Raw genomic sequence first — 15,625 nt, 5'->3', positions numbered from 1 at the left:
TCGTCACAGCAGTGCGACTCATTCGTGATTTTCTCTTAGAAAGGTCACAGTTCGTACTAATTGACGAGAATTAGTCTACAGAAATCCCAAGCGAGCGATATACGTCCTCTGCTGTTCTTATTCTATATAAACGATTTTAGAGACAACTAAACAGCCCTCTTAGATGCTTTGCACATGACGCTGTGGTTTACCGTATAGTTAACTCACTCAGCAGAATATAAAACGAATTACAAAATGATTTAGCAAGATATCTTCACATTGAGAAAAGTGACAGTTGGCCCTCAACAATAAAAAGTGTGAGGTCCTCCACACCAGCAGAAAAGATAATAAATACATAAATCCTTTAACTTTGGTTACGATAATTCACACAAATTTAAAGCTTATCGATTTAACAGGATAACTTCGGATTACAATTACGACCAACTTAAATTGAAACCACCATACAAAAAATGTTTTGGGATATGTGAACGGAACACAGTGTTTTATTGGCAGAACACAATATGCTACAAACCTACTAAAGAGGCAGCCTACATTACGCGTGTCCGAACTCTTCTGCAGTCTTACTGCGCAGTGTGGGATTCTTACCACATGAATTCACGGATAACACTGAGAACGTTCAAAGAAAGGCACCTTGTGCTGTATTATCGCAAAATAGGGGAGAAAGTGTTGCTTATCTGATAAACGCGTTACTGTGGCAATAATTTAAACAAACGCGTTTTTCGTTGCTGCGAGATCTTTTCCGGAAACATCAGTCAACAACTTTCTTCTCTGAATGCCACAATATTTCGTTGGCCCACACCCATTTAGAAGGAAATAACCATTGTGATAAAAAATGAGAAATCCGAGCTTCAGGTGTAAAATTTTTCAATTGGTGTTCGAGAGTGAAACGGCCGTGAAATACTCTGAAAGTTTTCGAATTAACTGCCAAACATGCAAGTGTGGATAGCAGAGGAATCATGTGGATGTAGTAGATGAAGAGGAGGAATTTGGCTGACGAGATCACTGGTGAATACCCATTTTAACGTTAAGATTCATCTGCACCACTGATTTTAGTTGAATCTGAGAACAATCTCCAACAGGGACTGAATATGCTTACGAAAATTGCGCAAGTGTACAATTTGAATTTTTCTACGATTAAAAACACAATTATGGATTTCAAAATACGCAACCCAGTCAAAGTTACGATTTCACCAACAGTAATTTGTATTTTCAACTGATGATCGCAATGGCCAGTCAAGCGTAACCTAAAATGATCGTATATAAACATAACTCATTTACTGAAAAATAAACATAACGTGTTGCCATAACTCTAGCACGGAAACCATTGCGGGAACTAAGTCACTGATGCCGTAACACGTTATACTCTGCAACCAACGTTCTTAAATCTCATTGCCGAACTGAAACGATTCCTCCAACAGTAGAGGCACCTTCCGTGTAAGAAAGCAGAATCATCGAGACTCCGACTTTTACTGGTAACGGCAAGTACCGCGCCGGGGCGCCACTGCTTTTCCCTTCAGTCATAAGCTAACTGTTCGTCACACCTCATCTTATCGCGTTCCATTACTGAAGCCTCATTTATTTGGAAAAGATTTCCATCGAACGACTCGGATCTGACGCGTTGGCAGTTTACGGTAAATGTACTTCAAAACACCCAGCAGCTGTAACAGAGTAACTTTCAAAATGTCTTTGACGGAGTTTTTCGCGATTCCTGCTGGAGGCTATAGTTGTTCTCCAAATTTAATTATCATTCTTTTCTTCTATCTACTACACGTCATCTTTCTTTTTTAAAGTGATTCATACATTTTGTTTTTTGTATTCTCTAAAAATCGTCAAAAAGGGTGGAGGAGCGGACAGGGGTTCAGGATACTCTCTTGTCCTCGGGGTAGGAAACTGCCCCTAAATGCGGAAGAATCAGCAATGCTCAACGACATGAGTATACAGAAGGCAATGGAAACCACTGCATTCAAGAGACATAACGCGTATCCACAGGACATGCGGCCTGTAACAGAATAACTGTCATGATGATCTCTCCATTGGCAAAAGATTTCGGAATAGTCACACCCATTCGGATCACTGGGAGGGGACTGCCAAGGGGGAGGTGACCATGAGAAAAAGACTGAATAACCAAAGGTACGATAACGTTCTAAGAGTCGGAGCGTGGAATGTCAGAAGCTTGAACGTGGTACGGAAGCTAGAAAATCTGAAATGGAAATGCAAAGGGTCAATCTAGATATAGTGGGGGTCAGTGAAGTGAAATTGAAAGAAGACAAGGATTTCTGGTCCGACGGGTATAGGATGACAGCAGCGGAAAATGGTATAATGGGAATAGGATTCGTTATGAATAGGAAGATAGGGCAAAGAGTGTGTTACTATGAACAGTTCATTGATAAGGTTGTTCTTATCAGAACCGACAGCAAACCAACACCGACAACGATACTTCAGATATACATGCCGACGTCGCAGGCGGAAGATGAAGAGACAGAGAAAGTATATGAGGATATTGAAAGAGTAACACAGTACGTAAAGGGAGATGAAAATCTAGTAGTCGTGGGAGACTGGAATGCAGTTGTAGGCGAAGGGGTAGAAAAAAAGGTTGCAGGAGAAAATAGGCTTGGGACAAAGAATGAGAGGGGAGAAATACTAACTGAGTTCTGTAATAAATATCAACTAGTAATAGCGAATACACACAAGACGAGGTGGTATACTTGAAAAAGGCCGGGTGATATGGGAAGATTTAATCAAATTACATCATAGTCAAACAAGGTATTTCGAAATCAGATACTGGATTGTAACGCGTACCCAGGAGCAGAAACAGACTAAGGTCACAATTTAGTAGTGATGAAGAGTAGGCTGAAGTTTTGGAGATTAATTAGGAAGAATCAATATGCAAAGAAGTGGGATACGGAAGTACTAAGGAATGACGAGATAGTTTGAAGTTCTCTAAAGATATAGATTAGCATAAGGAATAGTTCAATAGGCAGTACAGTTGAAGAGGAGTGGACATCTCTAAAAAGGGCCATCACAGATGTTGGGAAGGAAAACATAGGTACAAAAAAGGTAACTGCGAAGAAACCATGGGTAACAGAACAAATACTTTGATTGATCGATGAAAGAATGATGTAAAAAAATGTTCAAGGAAATTCAGAAATACAAGTAACTGAGGAATGAAATAAGTAGGCAGTGCAGTGCTGGAAAGCTAAGGCGAAATGCGTGCATGAAAAGTGTAAAGAAACCGAAAAAGAAATGATTGTTGGAAGGACTGACTCAGCATACAGGAAAGTCAAAACAACCTTCAGTAAAATTAAAAGCAAGGGTGGTAACATTAAGAGTGCAACGGGAATTCCACTGTTCAATTCAGAGAGCGGATATGTTGAAAAAGGTTGAAGGCCTCTATGAAGGGGGAAGATGTGTGTGATGTGACAGAAGAAGAAACAGAAGTCGATTTAGAAGAGATGGGGTACCCAGTATTAGAAACAGAATTTAAAAGAGCTTTGCAGAATTTATGATCAAATAAGGCAGAAGCGATAGATAACATTCCATCACAATTTCTAATAATCGTGGGGGGAAGTGGCGAAAAACGACTATTCACGTTGGTGTGTAGAATGTGTGAGCCTAGTCACGTACCACCTGACTTGCGGAAAAATATCATCCACACAATTCCAAAGACTGCGAACGCTGACAAGTACGAGAAATATAGCACAATCAGCTTAGCCCATGTCCAACTTGCTGACAAGAATAAAATACAGAAGAATGAAAATGAAAATTGAGGATGTGTTAGACGACTATCAGTTTGTCTTTAGGAAAGGTAAAGGCATCAGAGGCAGTTCTGATGTTGCGGTTGACAATGAAAACAAGTCTAAAGAAAAACCAAGACACGTTCACAGAATTTTGTCGACCTGGAAAAAAACGTTCGGCAATGTAAAATGGTGCAAGATGTTCGAAATTCTGAGAAAAATAGGGGTAAGCTATAGGGAGACAGGGGTAATATACAATATGTACAAGAGCCAAGAGGGAATAATAAGAGTAGACAGCCGGCCGGAGTGGCCGTGCGGTTCTAGGTGCTACAGTCTGGAGCCGAGCGACCGCTACGGTCGCAGGTTCGAATCCTGCCTCGGGCATGGATGTGTGTGATGTCCTTAGGTTAGTTAGGTTTAATTAGTTCTAAGTTCTAGGCGACTGATGACCTCAGAAGTTAAGTCGCATAGTGCTCAGAGCCATTTAAAACAAGAGTAGACAACCAAGAAAGATGTGCTCGGATTAAAAAGATTGTAGGGCAGGGATGTAATCTTTCCCCCTTCTGTTCAATCTGTACATCGAACAAGCAATGATGGAAATAAATGAAAGGTTCAGGAGAGCTATTAAAATTCAAGGTGTTAGTATATCAATGATACGATTCACTGATGACATTTCTATCCTGAATGAAAGTGAAGAAGTATTACATCCTCTGCTCAGTGGAATGAACAGTAAAATGAGTACAGAATACGGATTGAGAGTATAAAATAATCTTGTTAATCAATGTAACGAAAATGAAACACGTGTGGGCATGACAGAAGTCAGCCGTATTGGCGTACCAATTATATTTTCAATGGTGGTGCAAGCAAATCTATCCCTTGAACTCGTCTAATATGAATTTGACATAAATCCTTCATCAAAATCTTTAAGCAAACATCTATGTCGACAATGTGGGAACGTGTGCTACTCAGTCAGTTTTTTGTTGTTCTACAAAGTGAAACAATTTATTAATATTAAAAGTGGTAAATATGGGCCCACTTTTATAGGTCCATGTTTCAGAAATAATTTCGTTCCACAAATGAAGCAGGTGAAAGGGGATACAAAATCTATAAAGAGAGATCGGAGGAAATGCTAGACGCCCATTGTAAGGCTTTAGAAACATTTTTGTCCGGGGGAAAAATAGATACCATCCACAGGAAAATTAGCGAGACTTTTGGAGAAAAGGGAAGAACTGTATGAATATCAAGAGTTCATATGGGAAACAAGTACTACGCAAATAAGGGAAAGCTGAAAGGTGGACGGAATATATAGGTCTATACAAGGTAGTCGAACTCGACGGCAATATTACAGAAATGGAAGCGGACGCAGATAAAGATGATATATGATCCTGCGAGGAGAATTTGATAGACCACTGGAAGACCTACGCCGAAAGACGGCCCTTGGAGTAGACGACATCCCGTCAGAACTACTGACAGCCTTGGGAGAGCCGTCATTAAAAGCAATAAAAGAACCCCAGACCCGGCATCTTAGCGTCTGCCTCCCAACAAAAACATTTTTTTGGTATGTGAGTCCGTACGAGTTTTTGAAAGACTTATTTAGATTCTGCGTCTGCCCATACAGACTCTTCAAGAAGTGAGAATGTGCCAATTCTCTGTAAATTGGATTTGTAATTTCCATGACTGCAGCTGAAGCGGAATGTTTCTGGCTCTATGAACTGTCTGAATGTTGGGCGTTGCGTTACTTACCATCAATTTTGTACGGGAGGCAAAGTTAATGTATTGGTTTGCCATTTGTTGACAGTTTGAGGAACAACGTAACCCACAATGCCTGCCGCATTCTGAACAAATAATCAGTGTCAGTCCTAATGCTCGTCCCACAGTACTGTTGCAATTCATCAATAATTCTGTCTGCCCGCCTACCCCTTTTACAATCAGAAGGTTTGCTGTTTCTCAAACTTGTTAGTTTCAACTTCCTTACCCAGTTGAGATCCTCTCCCGGACGTGAGCCACACATACCTGCTTTTTGATAATCTTATCACCACAAGGCCGAGCTGCTACTACACTGTTGTATAGCTTTGATTCCCCAACACACAAGAACATAGAATAACAAACACTCGCATCATTCAAGGACCGACTGAAAATTTCAATAGCTGCACCACTTGTTCTTTCATAGTTCCTATCACAGGTACGTTCTGTTTACTTCACTGATTTACAGTTATAACAATATTTTCCCAGAATCTGAAATTCGATTATCTTTCCGGTGTCGACACTGGTCGCTGTAGCTGTAGGATTCTTAGATCTTCTAGATAGTACATGAGCTTACATTATGAACAGCTACCATATTGTTATCGACAGAGCCACCAATAAATCAACATAATTTCGCCTTTGTAATACTGTAACCCACAGCACTCTATGTAAATAGTTACCGACTTTATCTTACCTTGAAGTAATGCATGTAAGGTTTTTAATTAGATGACATTTAAAAAAACTTCCCATTCGAGCTCATAAATGATTTGTATACCATTTTATTGAGAAAATTGCAAATTTTATTGGTGGATAATAACGCGAAAAAAATCCAAACTCTCCTTAAACGCTAAGGAGAGGGCAGATACGTAGAACGAGAACATGAGCGCCTCTGCGAAAGGAAGCATATGTCTGATTTTTGTTAACAGCACGAGCAAACTGTACGTCAAAAAATCCAATGTCAAAAATACAAAATTTATAAATATGTTCAGTCAATCAGAGATAGACAAGCCAAGGAATGTATTGCACATGACTAAACGTTATTTATAAATATATTTTTGACTTAGTGGTTTTTATGTATGTATTTATGTAAACTATTATTATTATTATTATTATTATTATTATTTGGGGGCCATTAGTCTTCTGACCGGATTGAGCTGTTCGCTGAGACTTCATCTCTTGTGCCAATCTCTCTATCTCACAAAAGCATTTACAACCGACGTCCTCTGTTATTTGATTGATGTAGTCCAATCTTTATTAGCATAAACCTCTGTTATGGCCCCGTTAATCCCAAATAGGAACATCAACTCCCATCCAGTCAAACCATTATCTACTCCCCACGTTCGAAATGTACTGTGTGTCTGTTGTAACACATTGCAATTTGCAGTTGCGTTAGGCAACCTTCATCAAACAATCCTTTACTCCTCCTGCGGTCTCTCTACCACCATCCAATTAAGGTATACTTGAAGATACTTCAAGTGATGGTTAAGAAGGGCCACTGCATAAAGATTCTTAATTATCGGTGATACGTTTTTCTTTTCAAACGGCGATTTCTGGATTGCTACGCAGCATGTGCTGATTGGTTTTAGGTGTCCATAGCTGATGAGTTTGGATTTCTCTTCGCGAGTATTACCTGCATTCACAAACACATGTTGCACAGGAAATTTGCAATATCATTGTTCTACAGCCGTCACAAACAACCTCGGCGGCAACACACATCACATATGGGGCAGTCAACGAGACTGACGAAAAAGTAAGTACACTGTATATTATTTTAAAAGAATACGCCATAACTGTTAATAATTTAACCCACTGTGAGATGCCTTCATGGAAAAATGTCTGCGCTTGATTGTGGAACCGTGATTGTACCAAAGGGTACACCGAAGCAAACTGACGGCCACTAATGTCTTTTGAAGAGTTCCAAAGGTATGGAAATCGGGACTGTTTGGAGAATGTGCAAGGGTTTCCAAGCAAAACAGCACCGGCGCAGAAAAAAACACTTGGCTACATGTGGGCCCTTGGGATAAATGTACTCGTTTTCATTTGACTACCCCGTATACTTTCATTGTTTGCACTATATTCTGTCCCCATCCAGCCTACAAATTTTGCTTCGCAAATAAATTCCTTCCAGATTATTCTGTTTCACCGTATGTAATGTGGCTACACATAGGTCGGTGGATAAGCTTTACCGTTCCCTTGGCTTTTAGTGAGAAGATGCTCGAGTAAATAGAACATGTCACGTAATGGTCAAATAATTGTTTACTTCAGTACTAGACCCAAATACCGTCCATCTTACTTTAAAAATGCTCATCATAATAGAGCTGAAATACATTTTCTTCTTGGACCCAATATTTGCAACTTTTTAATCTTTTGTTTCACATTTTTAATGCCGTTTTCCCAAAACGACAAAACACGCGACGTAGAGAATTTATATTACTAAAATAAATACGAACAGGTTAGAGTAGACACATGATGAGAGTCAATATCCATTGACGTAACGTATAAAAGGACTGCAGTGTTATCAAGAAGCAAAGGAAGAAAAGTGTTTGACTTGACATCATTCTGGAACGGAACACGTGGTCGGACTGGACGAGAAACGCAAAAGGTCGCGTCCGTTCCAAAGGATCCATTCCAGAGGAATGAGAAACGTCGCGTCCATTTGAAAGGAACCATCCCAGCAGTCACTTTAATCGATAAAGAAAACCACGGAAAACCGACACCAGAATGGACGAGTGTGTGTCCAGTATGCTACCTGCTAAACCACTAGAAATAAAAAAAAACAATATAAAAGTAATAATTTCAAAGAGTGTTTGGATCATTTTGGATGGTTTTCATACAATATGTTGAAAATCTCACTTCATTAAAAACTCTATGCTGCCCTAGGCATTGTGACAAACTCATTGAATACGATTGCGAGTTCTTGGCGTGAGATGCTTTTTTTAAACTGTGATAGGAAAAAATATAACACAAAAATGATTAATTTTGTTTAGAAAGTAATGTGTTTTCAAGTTAACTGAATTTCAACAAAAACACTTTATATCTACAACAATAACTCTGTACACTATCACATATGTTAGATTTATGCTTTAGCACCTGTTCTGCGTAGAACCGTAGATGAACAGGGCCGACAAAAGCAAATCAATACAATCACCAACAAAAACATTTCATAAATTTCTGCGTATACTATGTCCCTTTGCATGCCATATTCCAGTTCACATGTAATAACGTAGCCTAAAATAGCTAAATGACTGACAATGTTTTCGCACAAGAAATTAAGAAAGGTTGGCGAGAAAGATACATCGCATCCATGCTCTGGATAATTTACACTAAATAAAGAACTATTTAAGGCAGCACGTGAAAACTATGCCGCACCATTGCGAATCATCCACATCCCACCTAACTCCAGCTGAAGAATTGACAAATCCGAAATGTGATAGTACTTGTTCCTTCAAACTGTTCAAACCGAAACTAATGTTGCAAGCTCAGGACAGTGCTATAACGCTTTATCGGCAGACAAAATGATCACGTCTATGAGTGAGATTACCTGCGCAAAAAAGGTAGAAAATACCCCTGAGCGTTTGAAAGGCTTAGAAAACACATTTGTTTTTTAATGTAATTTTTAGAAAAAGAATTCCACACAGTAACACGTAAATAAACTGTTTCCCGAATAACAAACGATAAGAAGTAGATAACTAGAGGTGTGATCATGAAGATATTTATCTTATCTGTCACGAATGTCATTGGATAGCCTTATCATTCCCAACTATAGACTCTGGGTGCATAAGTAGTAGCTTCTACTCATCAAGTAGAAGAACTGGCGTCTGCCCTGTTAAATTGGCTCCACAAAAAAGTCTATTTCTACTTAAGCTAGTCATTTGGCGCAGCCGGGAAGTAGCTTGAGGTACGTTGTTTTCTTTTCTAATTCAAATTATAAAAACGCTTTTATGAAAACGAGCTAGAAGTTCCATGGTTCACGATAACATGAAAAGTGAACCATCCTTACTTGCATGATCTATCACAAATGTAAGCCAGTACAGAAGCAACACATTTTTACAAATCACTTATTTGTAGACTACTGGCTTGAGAAAGATTTTCTGAGGTTCATTTTTCAGTAAACTGTGAACATAGCTATTTTAAACTTTACATATATTGACGAAAAGCTCTATGAGGTCTTAATAAACTGTTGTCTGTACGTTACTGGTTTCTCGTTCCTTCAATTGCTCCATGAGATCCTTTGCCTCTAGAAACTGAGCCCGTGGTATATATTACAAGCAAGGCAGCGAAAAATAAATTGTAGTGTTATTAACCCTATCACTACCTTAAATCAATTTTAACTCAAGATAAAAAAATTGTGAAACGGCAGGTAGATCTTTAACTAAACACGGCATAATTTTGCGAGTTCATACCTCAACATTTTCTCTCAGAAGTGAACCTCATAAACAACCACTTAAAACAGCAACATTAATTAAGACAAAAAATCGAACGTATAGAATGCTGTTGGGCAGTAAAACTGAGAACACGCTTTTACAGTCTGCAAGTGCAAATTTACAGCACTCACTAAACAATGCATACATAACAAATTGGGAACCGATCAGCTGGTGAATTGTCCGCCACTACCATAGATACCGCACGTGATTGCGTACGAAGGTAAATATAATTACATGGAAAGCTTCACGAGATGGTAACATCCGATTACAATTTTCTTAATGATTAGTATTAGTGCTACCGATTAAGTGACCTTCTTGACCTTGTCAACTAGTAGCCTAATGAACAGCAGTGAATTTATGATTTCATGTGCAAGAAAACAATAACAAATTCTATAACGTAGTTCAGATTAAGCGATACAAAGGTTGCCTGCAAACACGTGTAGTTTGTTCTGTGCGCGCAACAAAAGTTTAACTTCGGCAGGTGGTGACAACAAAGCATTGACAAAAACACATGCAGTAAGCACACGATAACGATGTTTATAAAAAAGTATAATCGTAAGACACAGTCTAAGAGCCCAATATTATTCTGCATCTGCCAGACTGTTTAGCCGCAGTCATATGGGCTGTTCTGAACACTGTCATCGGAGAAACATTCTCTCACATATACAAGAATTAACTAAAACATCATTATTTATGCTCAGTAGTTTACAAGGACACTTAATCCATCCAAAAAACACGTCTCTAAGGAGCTACAAATATGATGCACTCACTATAATAGACAAATTTCAGCGAGGGAATAAGATATAGCAATTCCAAATAAAACAGGCGACCTCCAAGAATCTCTAATTAGGATGTAAAAGCTGTAGTCCAACAGGATTTGCTTCAGAAGTTACAGAGTTCACATATGTTTATTGTTAGTAAAGTTGCTTTCTCATAAGGTTATGGTAAGTTATGTATACAACTCTCTCTTATCATGACAGAACCTATGCACACAATTACATCAGCTTATTAAATTCTTGTAGGCTTGATCTTTTACGGAAACGTAGAAGCCACGGAACCGGCTGCAATGTTGCGGAAATTCACGAATTGACCTACTTTAATACACGAGCAGCCATAAACAACTTGAACTTACCTCCGCTTTTCCTTGGTAGATTTCTTTTTCTCCATGACGAAGCAGTTGTACCTTTGTCGTTAACCACACAAAATTCTTCGGAAAGTTCTTAAATATGCTCTTTATTAAAACAATGCTCACAAAAAATCACAATATACGAAAGTACGGGACACAAACACAACGCACACCAGCTGACGTCAAACTGGAAATACCGTGCTGCCCTCTGTTATTAAGCTTGTCAAGCGACGTGCCGTCCACAGCCTTCTAAAACATGAGAACCGCTACGCTTTCAATCTTCCTACAACACACGATTTTCCGGCGTGTGACAATCAGCTGAGACTCAGAAAATTTAATAGGAACGAACATGCATTAGGACGTAGCAATTCTGCTTCCAGAGGGGTCTAAATCTATGTGTTATCACCTTAACAAAGGCAACTTTTCCACGTGAGCGACGACACAGCTACATCATATTTGTGCATTTTTTTAAAAGACATATTTTTACATGAATATTTTTTTCTGTGCCCTGGATATGCTTGAAAAGATGAAACACACTCTTGCAGGTGCTTCAGGGACGATTGTTAGAAAAGTTGTACATGTATAAAGTTAATAAACTTGCTAAGTACATTCGCTACCATTTTTAAGTGTTGTTAATCGATTATGGCACAAATATAATGAACTGTTAAATGGAAGATATTGACTAGCAAAAAGACAAAACAGTAGTCAGGTTGTGGTAATTGAATGTAATAGTTCTTATCAGGATGAATACCAACAAATTCGTGCGCCTAACAATATGTTAACGCAGCAACAATGCGATGTGGTATAAAATTTTACGGTGCAAACTTCTTTCGTGATACGTGAAAAATATATCTTTGTATGGTGATCTTTTTATTTTAACAAAGAATTAATTTACTGATTTTAATACCTTTTCCTCAGAGTAAAAGAAACGTACCAGAGAACATTCAAGAGATAGTCCGTCCCACAGATCATATGTAGTACACGTAGGAGATAAACGCAGGACTGATCCATTGGGAAGGTGCGAACCAGCGCAGGAATATGTACGCCAACCTTCGCTACAGAAAGTCGGCCGTTTTTGGGGTAAGCAGAAGGCGAATTCTTTCATCTCGAACCCACCAATTTAGAAAAGTGCCTCGTTATTTTCTTGTAGCGTTTATCCTTTTTCGGTTGATGAATGAGCAATGGTCTGAATTGGTAATCGATGAAAGGCATAACAACTAGTGTCTTGATGGTGCAGTTGCTTCTAAGGTTAAAAAAATTCTCAAGTAATGGTCACAGTTCTTGTCCACTTCTTCCAACTACTGCCTTATTAAATAGCAAGACAGTCTAAAGTCGTTGTCACGGTATTACAAATTTGTTTAGTATTAACCAAACATTAAAATATTGTCCGTCTCGATAGCTAAGTGGTAAGTGAGGCGGAATGCTGTGCAAAGGGGCTCGGGTACGATTCCCGGACCATCATCTCGCGCCGTTCGCCGAAGTAGCGTCAACTAAAAAGATTTGCACTAGGCGACCGGTCTACCCGACGGGAGGACCTAGCCACACGACATTTCATTTCATTTTCACTAAAATATTGTGTCATCCTGGAATTAAAATGAAAAGGGGGCGGGGTGTATTGAGACTCTAACCTGGATCTTTGCCTTTCGCTAGAAGTGCTCTTGAACAAATTTCTTTTATATACTGTGAGTTTATTATCATCTGAATGAAGAATTAAATACATCAGCTTTACAATGTAGGATTATACCCTTCAGTCATTCTTGTTTAGATGAGCTGAACGTGGTTGTGGATGTCTTGGTTCAAAAGACTTTTCTGGAGCTCTCGCACTAACTTTCACTAACGATCCATTTCCAGACAGCAGAAAGACTAGCTTCCATAATTTATTGCACACATTTTTTTTCACTAGCTACTTATTTTTTATGACCCACCGTCTAATTTATTATGGTGGGTCGTATGTTACCACTTAGCCGCTGTGACTGGGTGCGGGGTCCGGCTCCCATCCCCACTCACACCGTTGCCCGTGTCCCGCCACGTGGAGGCGGGCTCTATTTGTTTACATCCATTTGATATCTTTTTTTGTGGAGCATTAGAAAAACTTATAACTAATACAAAATCAAGTGAGATATTAATAAACAAAACGGAATTAAATATTTAAACAGAAGGAAGGAAGAGAGTTGAATAGAGAGGAGATAGGTATAATATTGGCCGTCACCTGGTTGTGGGCGGCGGCCCGGGTCTTGGAATGACCCTCAAGACGCTGGCCATCGCTCACCATGCCTTTAACATCTACCATCCTAAAAACTAACTTAACTAGAAGAGATTAGGATACATTAAAGCTAGAAACTAAGACTAAGACCTCCATGTCCAGCCTGCTAAACTATTTACGATATACAATAGAGAGGTAACTGATTTTGTGCTTGGCTCAAAGTTGCTAATGAAAGGGTTCTTGTGGTAATAGGAATAAAGGTAATGACGCTAACGGTTTATGTTGAGCGTACAAGGCTCCTAGTAGAGTACATCAGGCGCAAGCACCTCCCGGCCCCGCCGACAACACGACCTGAACGGTGGTTTTCCGCGATCTACCATAGGTATCCGTCGGGTTGGGCTCAGAAGAGAGGAACCACAATTAAGATCTTTCCACCCAGGCCGTGCGCCGCCTCTTACCAGGAGGCGTAGGTCCCTTGAAGAGGTGCCTGACTTCAAGCTTCAGATCAGAAGTTATTAATGTAGTGGAGGTTGAGGTATAGGCTGTGTAGGTTAGTTGTACAAACAATTCATGCAGAGTCAATGAGACTTATAATTATACGTGATGTGGCAGTTAGCACCTTCCGGCCCCGCCAGCAACACAGCCTGAACAGTGGTTTTCCCCGATCTACCATAGGTATCCGTCGGGTTGGGCTCAAAAGAGAGGGACCACAATTAAGATTGCACAAGAGAATGTGGTAGAGCGTGGTTTAACCACACCTTACGAGTTGTATTCCAGAATGATTCTTTCGCCATGATGGTGGATGGGCTCCGCAACCGATTAAAATCGTGTATTCGATCATGTGAGCTCCGACAAGACACCAGTAATCTTTAATTTTATACTGTCTTCGCAAAGTTTTTTTTGAAGGTCTGTCTAGCGAGCTGTGTCGAGTGCTGTGTGTGAATGTCCAGATATTTGTGTTGATGATAACCATATTTAGGGTTCTCGACAACGTGGTTTTGAGTGAACGTCGGCGTTTCTCAGTGACTGACATACGCTTAAGGTAAGAAACAGTAAAACCTCGGGCTCTGTGTCATCATGTTCTGATATCGGTCATAGTCGCTAGTTCTGCTAGGAACAGTGTTACCATATTCGCAGTATGTAGATAAGTATTTTTCTTTGACAAGTTCCACATTATAACAGATATACGCCGTAGGAAAAACGCAATAGCTGGTTTAATTTCTACTTTTTCTCCTTTCGTTTGCCCTTTTCTCCTTTCCTCCCTTACTATCTTATCTATTTTTATTTGTTTCTAATTGCTACTTTACTGCTAGCCTACAGGAACTACCCTATATATACAAGTACATATTAGGTTTACAAATTTGATTCTGCAGTTTTTTTTCCTTTAAGTTCGGGACCTCATTGTGGAAAACTTACACAACATTTACAGTTCAAAGCATTGGCCGTTGCTGACCTCTAAGTCTTTCGAGCAGCATACAAATCCCGCGGCAGAAGAACTGTGAATTTTTTTGAGATCAATGAATCGATCCAATTTTGTAGTTGTTCACATGATTGGAAGTACTGGTCAGTCAGGTTGTGTGCTATTATCGAAAAAGTTGCTAGTCGGAGAAAATATAGCTTGGAGAATACAGGCGGGGTCTAGGATTTCCCATTTCAACGTTTCCAAGTATACTATGACAGGTGGTCGAGCACAGTCATGTTGCAAAATCGCCTTTTCATATGCATCGCTGTATTGTGGGCGTTTGTTTTCAGTGCTCGGCTCAAACACATCAACTGCTTTCGACAACGATCTCCTGTGATTGTTTCCTTCCGTTTCAGCTTCGGAAACCTCTTTTTCACCGCCATGCCGGCCATCAACGTTCTTGAAGCACGGGAACCATTTTCTTTGCACGTTCTTTCACTAACAGGTGCCTCACCACAAAGATCTTACTCAGCATTTTATGAGCCTCAGCCGCAGATTCCTTCATGTTGAAGTAAAACACTAACAACTTCCCGCAAATAACGAGAACTGGACTTGTAAGTTTGACAAATTCAATCGAAAATAACTTTAATATTTTGATAGCATTATGCTCACAAATAAAGCTTGTTGTACGACACTTACGACCTACCATCTGCACCATCACTTTCCGCAACTGTAATCTATTGCGAAACGACGGAAGCAAAGTTGTAGGACTAATAAAATTAGACAGCGCAACAGCAGTCCCAGACTGTTCGCTGAAAACTCCGATGTTTACTGGAATAAACTCACCAGACACAAAACTAGTCACCCCTAGAGAAATAATTGCAAGTATCATTTAATACAGTGTAATTCCGTCCCTGGATCTGATAAACGCGTGAATTCGGTTAAGAAGTGAGTCCACAAGGTTGGCAGATACGCTGCATCCAGGTTAAGCCA

General features: G+C 39.6%; 1 protein-coding gene across 1 annotated transcript in view; it reads right to left on the bottom strand.

Moving 5' to 3' along the window:
• The window catches only part of LOC124601774 (protein similar), a 747,040-nt gene extending 735,813 nt beyond the window's left edge, over positions 1 to 11,227 (bottom strand). Inside the window, exon 1 of the mRNA XM_047136272.1 lies at positions 11,034 to 11,227. Coding sequence (XP_046992228.1) covers positions 11,034 to 11,068 — 35 coding nt within the window. The 5' untranslated portion in view covers positions 11,069 to 11,227. The remainder of the gene's footprint in view (positions 1 to 11,033) is intronic.
• Between the last annotated feature and the right edge of the window lie 4,398 nt (positions 11,228 to 15,625).

The sequence above is a fragment of the Schistocerca americana genome, chromosome 1 (assembly GCF_021461395.2).
Source record: "Schistocerca americana isolate TAMUIC-IGC-003095 chromosome 1, iqSchAmer2.1, whole genome shotgun sequence".
NCBI classification, from domain to species: domain Eukaryota; kingdom Metazoa; phylum Arthropoda; class Insecta; order Orthoptera; family Acrididae; genus Schistocerca; species Schistocerca americana.
Note: the sequence above shows the minus strand (reverse complement) of the source record. Positions and strands in the feature narration are given on the sequence as shown.